The 10,277-nt window shown below is 36.4% G+C and overlaps 1 protein-coding gene across 8 annotated transcripts in view; it reads right to left on the minus strand.

Moving 5' to 3' along the window:
• Ago1 (protein argonaute-1) overlaps nt 1-10,277 on the minus strand; it is a 32,770-nt gene that overhangs the window by 10,933 nt on the left and 11,560 nt on the right. For 4 of the 8 annotated variants that reach the window (XM_076822751.1, XM_076822749.1, XM_076822750.1 and 1 more), the window contains 6 exons: nt 6,385-6,522; nt 5,300-5,580; nt 4,918-5,224; nt 4,615-4,837; nt 4,403-4,550; nt 4,072-4,335 (listed from right to left, as the gene is read on the minus strand). In XM_076822751.1, the coding sequence (XP_076678866.1) occupies nt 4,072-4,335; nt 4,403-4,550; nt 4,615-4,837; nt 4,918-5,224; nt 5,300-5,580; nt 6,385-6,522 (1,361 nt within the window). Of the gene's footprint in view, nt 1-4,071; nt 4,336-4,402; nt 4,551-4,614; nt 4,838-4,917; nt 5,225-5,299; nt 5,581-5,721; nt 6,063-6,384; nt 6,523-9,797; nt 9,956-10,277 lie in introns of those variants that run through there. The other 4 variants (XM_076822754.1, XM_076822755.1, XM_076822756.1 and 1 more) reach the window with 3 other exon arrangements.

The raw sequence follows: 10,277 nt of genomic DNA on the forward strand, positions 1-10,277 counted from the left end.
TAGGTTCGAAGTATTTTGAGATTTTGGGTTTCAAGCACTTATTAATGAGGAAATAAACACTACCAATAAACTAAGTCTTTTTAAAACTGTTTTTGCGGGGCTCTAAATTTCAGTACAATACATACATGAATAAATTGTAACTGTTTAACTAGAAGATATGAAATAAAATTGTGGGAACTATGATGCAAGAACATTCTACTACTGCAACGTTGATGTGTACTTAAGAAAAGCAAGAAATTCAGCAGAAAAATAACAAAAGCATCACGTGGTTAAAATACTTTCAATTTCTAGAACCAGCACATTATTTTCTATTGCAAGGGTTTTGCATTTTAACTGAAAAGTGCTATTAATGTTCTCAATAAATTACTTAAGAAAAAATCTTATGCAGATAAATGGCCATTCACTGAGGGTAAAAGTATTCGCGAAGCAATTTAGATAGAAATTATTGGAAGAAATCGGAGAAACACCGGCATTTGCGTTTAAGAATTATAATAAAAGAGCGAGGAAAGAATTAATGTTCCAAGTACCTGAGACATTAGAACAACCATACAATAAAGAAATCGAATACTGTATTTGTACGATTATTTAAAAGTATATATCTTTTCAACTGCACGTTCCTTTCCTTTCAACCATTTGTATATTAGTACTATTTTTTTAAAAAGGAAATTTAAAGCTGAGTGGAATCGAACTCTAATGTAAAAGCTTATTCTAAGATGTGTAAAAACGAAATTATATTATCGGCCGTGCGGTTGTGTGCTTAATGATCCACCATCCGAGGGTTAACGAAGAATGTAATTTCTTTGGGTATAATTATTTTACCATTACAGCTGTTTAACTTTACAGAAAAGTTAAGTCCTCATTACAATCACAGCCCATATATCAAAATCAACCAGGTCTAGAACCCATGCATTCATTTGGTGACTTTATTTTACTGATTCTGGTTTACCTTTAAACTCATTTCGAATGTAAAATAGTTAAGGCCAAGTGTATTATTGCTTTGGGAAAGATTACAGTACTTTTCGTTCCATCGTATGCTTACTAGAATTCTTATTCTAGTGTAAAAACGTACAAATGTCTAAAATAAATTTAAGTCAGCCTAAAATTTTTATCAGGCAAAAAACTGACTCGTATTTCCATTTTATACATCCCACAAAAATTAATACCGTTTCAGGCGTTCGAATGCAAGTCGTGTTTTCTTGGAAGATTGTTCTAAGGTTACCCCGACGCCAAATCGATCGCCTTTTACGGTCGGTGACTGGGATTTCGATGAAATTAAAAAAATCTTGTAGTCCACGTAAAATTAGGGGCGGGGGATTCAGTTACCATTTTGCTGTTTGCGAATTTAAAAAAAAAAACAGGCTGTCGACATTCATAATTTTTGTCTATCTCGAACTACCAATCGCAGGAAGTTCGTTCCTCTTCTATCTTAATCGAAAAGGATTGACCCTCTCTGAACAGATTTTCTTTTAAACCGAAAAATCGTATTACGAGACGAAAGTTATAAATAAATTCTTGTTTGAAATATCGCTTCACCGTCGCGTTTTTAAAGTCCGAAAAAATATGACCGGGTTCTTTGAAACTTGCTCGTTTCACGAAGCACTATTGTTAGCGCTTTCTAACAGTTTCGACCGTGTCCTTATCTGAAACCCTTAAACCCTTTGCTTAAAATAATCTTATCCACATTGTATTCTGTTTGCCCTGCCCCCTCTTGTTGGAAGAACTCCACCACCTTCTCTTAACTTCAATCGGGCAAAAACATTTTTTCACGTATAATCAAAGAAGCAGCACGCTGACATTTATCAATTTGATTAGCCTGGAAAAAAATATCATTGGCCAACTGTAGGCCAGGATATCTATTCTGGAGGTATAAATGACATCATTGAAACGGCTACGAGACTTGTTGATCTTATTTGTAGACGTTATGTAAATATAGTTTGCAAGCAAGTTGGTCAGCTGCCCGTAGCAGTCGTGCCCACAGATCGGTTACACGAAACTGTGCGCACCGCGGTCTGTGACAACTCGCTGCGAAGACAACTGAAAAGTGACCACTTGAGAGGAAGTCTAATTTTATAGAGGAAATATTTAAATTCGAAGAATTTAATCATAGTCACTTCGGATTTTCTAAAAAGCTGACCTTGGATGAAATTTTTTATAATTTTGGTATTACGAAAACGAAGAGAATTCTTCAGAAACAAAAATCCTTCTCGATTAAAATAAAAGGCAGACGAACCTCGTGCGAGGGGCAGCTCCGAAAATAAAATTCATTTATAAATCCTATTTTCGCGAGAATTGCAAACTTTCACAGCCTACAGCCTGCATCTATTAAAGAACTTAGAAGCCAGCAAAACGATGACTTAAACCCCCCTTAATTTCACGTAGACTACATCATACTTCAGTTACATCTAAATCCCAGACATCGGCCGCAAAAAATGATCGATTTGGTGTGGAATGGCCCTCTAGCTAATGTTTTGCCAGCATTATAACTAGCTTAATTAGAGATCTCAGGACGCACAACTACTAGTATGCATCTTATTGTTATCATCTACTCTACTTAAGGAGGCGCATGCTCATATCACGGATCATTAATCATCAACCACAGTTTTTAATCGATCAACTAATCAGATTAGGCTATGTACAATCAATCGTAGAGAACCAAAAGACTACAGAACACAAGATACCATTCGACTAATAAGGAGGGGATACAGCTGTCGGTTCGTCGGTGTCAAACAACCTTTTCGTAGTAAATCTAAAGCGAAGATAGGCAGACATAATCTCAGCATTTGTGCCAATACGCATTAATTACCGAAACATTTAATGTTAATGTTTCCATATTATCAACCTTGTAACATTTAAACCAAAAGTATCATTACAAAATTCTATTTTACAAGTTTGACATCAAGGTCCGCGAACTTTTAATTACAGAAGATGCTAAAAAAATTGACACATTGGTTCACCATGAATATTGAAATGCTTTTTACCAATAAAAATCGAGTTTGTTTTCCCGACGATGTACAAAAAAAAAGGATGCTCCTACAAAGCAATAACATGTATAAAATGCTCTTAATGTGGGGGATATTTGGGTTTTTTTTTATGTTTCTACCAAACATATCATTCTTCTAATTGTCAACCACATTTCCAAAGTAGTAACAAGTTATAAGTTGTTTTATAACTATCCTTCTGTTGCATTTTATATTTTATGCTGCTTCAAAAATTTTGTCAGAGTAAAGTGCCGACTTTTAGTAAGTGACAAGGAGTACTGTAACGAGTAATCACTATAATTGTAAATAACGATAATCGTTATTTATCAAATAAAAAAGATGGGAAAAAATAGCTCCAGCAGAGACTCGAACTCACGAACCTCGAATTACGAATCTCGTTCGTAACCCATTCTGCCAACACATTGTGGCAGAATCTACCATATGTACACAGTAAGTTGCAAAAAGTTTGAGCGAAATCAGCGACCCCATAACTATGACTTCTCCTTGCGAGCTAAAGCGATAGCCAAGTCAAAAGAATACTTTCCCAAATGGTACATGGAAACAATAGAAAAATCAAACATAACTAATAACATCAGCAGAGACACGAGCTATCATTTAAACACCATTCGAAGTACCGTCTCTCATCTACTAATTAATCACTTGAGAAACTAAAAACTGCGATCAGTCATCAATGATTCGTGACACTCTTAACCCATTTAAATCTGACTTAAGTATCCTATGTCAGTAAGAGGGAATTTCAATTGTTCATTGAAAAAAGTATGTACAAAGAAAGGTATTACTTAAAAATATGCATGGATTTTTGGCTTCGAAGATATGCGACCAGGACTCGCAATGAAATTGTAAGATCTGAAAATCAGGAGCACTGGTCGCCGTCCAATTCGAATGGGTTAAATAAATGATAACTATAAAAGGCGCCCAAGTATCATTGCATCGATCCCTGACGAAACTAACTGCAATGCTGACAAAACATTGGACTATATTTCCAACGAGCACGGTTTCCAAAAATAATACAAGAGCCTCTGCAAATGTGTAATTTGCCTAGACCTGACTGATTGTGCTGGAAGTCTCTCACCTGTCCACTGAGGGAACTTACGCGCCCTCCATACTGTAGCTTGGGCGGAGCTAAAATACGACCCCTAACTTCCACCATAGTGTTCGATATTGTCAGGCCAAATTCTTGAACGTATGAGTCATTATTGAAATCAGCTCTCCTAACTAGATTGTTTATCTCTCGTTCCCGATCCGGGGCAGAGCGGGCTGTAGCTTTTATCATAGTCGATGTCTGCATGTCGGTCAATTTCTTGATACAACGCTGCCCAGCGACAATGTTACATACCTGGCGATATATCACGTATATAAATGTTTAACCATTAACCGTACAGTAAATATCACATCCAACAAACCTCGAGTGGCAAATATGTATGTTTATGTTCCTGTCCAACTTGAAGGCAAGGGAGATGCGGATAACGTAACTTCATCTTGTATTTATCTAAGAAATATTTCGCAACAGTGCACTCAACTGTTTGTCCATTTTCCAATTGCAACGGGAATCTAAAGATTTCGATAAGCTTTATATGTATTTAAACATAACATAATCGCGCTCGCATATACTTACGACTGCATTTGGGCAGGCTTGCGGGTAACGTTACACACTCTATACTTTCGTCTCATAGTTCCGCAGTGTGTAATTTCAATTTTGAGACCTTTGATTTCTTTGGTAAACTTCACTCGCTGGGAATCTGTAAGAGGCTTCCTTTGTTCGTTTATATCTCGAATATCTAATACTTCGCACATGAACTCTATGACAGGTTGTGCTTTGTAAAACGCAGTTGCGGAGACTATAAAATAAGCCATGTGTAACGTGAATAATCAATTAATATAGATATGAAGTACATAGTGGCTACGGAGATATATCTACCGTCAATGTTCAGCATCATTTTCCATTGCGATGGTCTTACAGACTGATGGAAGCCGAACCAAACTTCTCTGCCACCACCTAGCGGGTGATAATATCCATCTGGTGTACTAAAGAATGATCTACCTACTGGAGTATACGTCATAGATGGTAAATGCCTCATTACAACATCCAAAGCAAGTATAGCATCGTATGGGATTTGTCTTGTGCGTCCTTCTAGAGCTTCCTCTAGAGCGAACAGCGAGACTTGAGCCAACCATTTAATTACCACTCTAAAAACTCTGTCTTTACCCTCGCCAGGCAGTGTTACCTGCAAATAAGACAAAGGCAATTAGGAAATAGGTGGCGGGAAAGCGTGTAGAAAATTTAGTAAGTGTGCAGGTACCTCTAATTCTATTTTGTCGGTACCAACGGGCAGAGGATCTCTTGTATACAAGTTATTCCGACCATCAAACACAGGCTTAAGAGTTCCGAATATTTTACTATATGCATGAACCATTGTTTCTATAATTTCTCTATTAACTTTTCGAGGACATTTATCCGGTTGAATATTAATATCATAATGATGCACATAGCCACGCGGCATTGTAATTTGGAAATGGTTGGCCCTTAAATTGATTGTCCTCCCTTCCCGTCCTATATCTGGCCTTCGAGGACATGAAAATGCTGTAACAATGTAATCGTGAATGATTTAAAACAACTGCGATTAATATTTGGCTAATATATTACTTGGATTAAACTTTCAAATTAAATACATATAATACTTTCTTCATTAAAATAATTGAAAATATAGCGATTTCTACTTACTCGATTTGTTCAATTTCACGATTTATTAACATATACAGGATGATTCTTGCAAAATAACTGATCCAAAGCTTGAGGGTATACAGAAAAACTATTCGCACGAAGAATGCTCGGTTCCAAAAATGTGTAACATGTATATAATGGGAGTAATAATTTATTAAGTAAAGATTGTTAGATCTCAGGATCAAGTTGGTTTTCTTCATTTTCAATGAAACTATCTTTTCAATGACGACAAGGAAAGCATTATGAGATAAATTTAACCATGCTATATGACTTTATTGAAAAAGCTGGAAATAGTATATACTTAAATTTTAGCAGTTTTTCCTTCCTCAAATGTTCAACTGGTCAAAAAGATACGAAGCATGTGATTTGCAAATTTGCGCTTCAGCTCATAAATACAATGGTAAGTATATTTTGTCCTCAAATTTTCAAAAAATCTATTGTAAAAGCACATAAATCAGCATGAAACATCCCTAATATTTTCATCGGTAAAATAATTGTTTCTAATAAACAACGCCCTCTTTCTAACGAAACATCTTCCATATTGAAAATGTTACAATACGTTGTTATATCTCAAAGGCTATCCTACCAATTAATTTACCAAAACGCAACGTACATATACTGTAAACACAAAGATCAGATGCATAAAGTAATTAGAAGACTTACTTGGTAGTTCAGGAGGTTGCGGAGGAGTGTGTGTCTGTTGAGTTGGAACAAGGCCTAAGGAACTGGAAGCTGTGCCACTGCTCCCAGTTGCTCCAGCTGTTCCAACCGAAGAACTCGTCGAAGGTCCAGGTGGGGCAGCTGAAAGTATCAAGACATCGTAAACAACCGAACGACCAGAGCTACACAAAGTATCATAATCGATCAATCGTAACGCAAGAAAATGTTAAGAATATTGACCGAATACGACTGCGAATTGAGAACATCTATACGTAGCGCGAGTTTTTGTAAGTTCGTACAAAGTATTCAAAAACTGCTGGCTCCTAGTCAAAAGTAATATTGTTAGTAGAGTACAATGGGTGCGTTCAGCGGATTCAACCGCTACGTAGCTGCTCACTGAGCTCAACGGTGATCGGTCCTGGTTCCGCTGAACGACACTTGGGAGGGAAGTGATATTTGGAGCAACTCAACACGTTCCATAAAAGTAGCAGAGTTTATCTACGCTCTATGGAGTTTATAAACGTGTTGAGCGGTGAGCAACCTAGCAGTAGTGTTCAGCGAAAAATCAGTGAGCGGCGGCTACATAGTGGTTGAGTCCGCTGAACGCACCCAATGTAAGAGTGATAGTACAAACAGCTTGAAAAACTTTAAATAGCAAAAATAAATTCAATCTTCCCATCACTATTTATTTATTAATGGATTACTATCGTTTACGAGAAGAGAGCTCACAACTATAATGAAGATGTGCGCTCTGTCTTTGAACTAATGTATTCAAATTGATAGAGCCTTCCAAAAAGTTTATCTTCGATTTGATCAATTTTCTCACGCATCATTTTCTTAAAACATATGTTATGCAGCTTGGAATTTCAACGAGTAACAACATATCATGACACAAAAATGTGCGAAATATCGAAATACGACGTTTTCGTTGCCTCAGGAAGTAGGTACTTAGAAATTTAATTTACGGCTTAAAATGATCAATTTAAGGGGTTACGCTGTTCTGAGTCGCTCGAAAGTAGAATAAGTTTTTGCAGATACTATGAGGTTGAAAATTATTTCTTTACATCTTATGTGTAGAACGTGTAGTAGTGCATGTATTGTATAAATACTATACAAAAATATTAACAAATGGCCGAGTTATTTGTTGTCCCGCAAAGCTCCTCCACGTAAGCGGTGTATCAAATATCTCCAAAACTATTTGTCCGATTGATTTCAAACTTGGTACACATATTCTCAATAGTATTTTCTACAATCTACCATATCATTTTTTTGATGAGATAACCCATTCGTATATAGTAAATGTTTGAAGTTCGTTTTGTCAGGGGAAAAACGAATAATTTTCTTCACCTTGCTCTCATTTGTAGAATAATTTTTTCTTCTCAAATCCATATGCTACATAGTAGGTATTTTATTAAGGAACACTAAAATCATCCTGTTCTTTGTTTCAGATGAACCTGGGCGTCATAATTTGATACACCGCTCGCGCGGAGGAGCTTCGCTGGACAACAAATAACTCGACCATTTTTTAATATTTTTGTACAATATTTATAAAATATGCACACTAATACATACTCTACACATAAGCAGTAAAGAAATAATTTTCAACCTCCTAGTATCTGTAAAAAAATTTGTCTAGTTTCGAGCCTCCCAGGGTGGCGCAACCCCTTAACTTAACAAGTGTTTGTAGTAAATTTGGCTGTACTACGGTATGACCCAACCACCGTAATGAACCGAAATTTTGAGGGGTTTCCCGGAAGGGGGAGAGAACCTCTAATATAAAATTTTAACTTCGAGTATTTGTTAGTTTCTGAGATATTAATAAAAAATTTCAGCATAATATTTCGGCATTCTTGTCACCGTCTAGTGTTTCACAGCCAACGGTATTAATATTGGTTGGAGCTGGGTTAGCGCGGGAGGCGCGTAAAGCATGGTACAGAACCGATGTGAGTTTGGGAATACTAAAAATGAGACTGCAGTTACAAGCATCACGCGTTGAAACAGTTGACGGTGACGAGGAGATGATTGCATTAGTAACGTCTGTATAGGCAGATTTCAATGCATTATGCCAAAAGTTTTTTATTAATATCTCAGAAACTAACAAATACCTGAAGCTAAAAGTTTGTAATAGGGGTTCTCTTCCCCTCCCTCCTAACTCCTCAAAATTTCAGTTCATTATGATAGTTGGGTCATACCTTAGTATATCCGTGAATTTTCTTATACTTTACGAAGAAATATTTTTAATATTATGGCACGAATGTGTGCTTAACGATTCAGCATCCCTATTAGAATGTAGCTAGTAACATTTAAAAAGTCTTAGTTGAATGGTACTTAACAAGTTCAGCCCAATAAATGATTTAATACGCTGCCTTATCTGACGGCTGTAGTACCAAAGATAAACTTGTATCTGACTTATCCTTACTTAATACGGCTGCAGTTTGATTAATAATAGTAAGATCACCTCAAAGAAGTTTAAATGGAGCGAACTACTCGCGTGCACCATGTGTGCGCGCGATAATATAGCTATATGGAATCAATCCAGGCCGAACGCGTTAAAACGAAGGATATGCAAGAAATAATGGTTGTGGCATAGAGTAGAATATATGAACGATGGTTTTGTGATTTATCCCGCGAGACATTTTGGCAACTAAGAATAAGCTACATCATGTTTCAGTTACTTGTGTATTCATTTTCACTTAAAATTCAGCAAGGAAATTTGGTGGAAATTAGCACCCTCGATAATGTAGCAATTAAACCAATTTAACTTTCGAAAATTATTTAGCATAAGCATATATAATAATCTCGTGAAACAAAGGTTGAAATTGAGGAATAAATCCAACACTAAATCAAATCGAAATTGGTAGGTTCGCTTCGCGATTTATTCTACTGTAAATGCGTGTAAAGAAGTGGAGGAATTCGGAAGGATATCGAAGGAACTTAAAGAGAACTTAATTCTAAAATTTTAACAAGTCTACTTGAGATATCAAGAAGGATCGAATTTATTTCAGCTAGTCGTATTTTCTGAAGCTGCTTGAAATATTTCGTGTGCTCGGCTTGGTTCAAATATTCGAGTACGTTTTTCCGATGTGTTGGGACAGATCTAATTCATACGTTTATCCATACTCTGACGGATCAGAAGTCGCGACACATCGCGCCTGTTGAGCGAGATTTATTCGAAAGAATTTTACAAATTTCCGTCAGCCTTTTGAATTCGAATCTATCAGTAAGGGCGAGTTTCATTAGGGCATGCATCGCTCGGGACAATTTCGATTACTTGGGGGTAATCGAAAGAGGAACAAAGGCCAGAACCACTCGACAACGATATCGTATTCTTGCTTAAACAAACACAAGGAGACCCGTTTTGGATTGTTTTTTAGATATTTTAGAAAAAAAAAAATTGAATACAGGGAAATACTCACACTGCCCTACAGGATACATTTTTGCAGCTGACGATGAAAAAGGTCAGATAACCACTAATAAATAAGTAAAAAGTTTAACACAAAATCCACCGACCACACGACACACTTCTCTACAACGCACACTGTGAGCGAGACTACCTTCTGCAATGGCTGCCACCTAGCTTCGCTCCAATTGGTCTTAACTTAACCAATCAGCGTACAATTAATAAAATAGTAGTTGATAATATTTGGCGCCATCGGTAATGATCATTACAGGATATTCTCGATATCTAAAAACTCTTTAATTTCTGCGTCGATATAAATAATTTGTAATGGAACCTTGAAACATCGACAATAATTTGAATTCATTATAATGCAACGCTATTTAAAGGTTCTTTTTCGTAAGCTTCGAAAGTTGCGAGAAATTATAACACTTCAAGTATATATACCAGTAAATACGAGATTGCTTTTCAAACATTGATAGTGTAACATTTTAACTCT

The sequence above is a fragment of the Andrena cerasifolii genome, chromosome 11 (genome assembly GCF_050908995.1).
Source record: "Andrena cerasifolii isolate SP2316 chromosome 11, iyAndCera1_principal, whole genome shotgun sequence".
NCBI classification, from domain to species: Eukaryota; Metazoa; Arthropoda; class Insecta; order Hymenoptera; family Andrenidae; genus Andrena; species Andrena cerasifolii.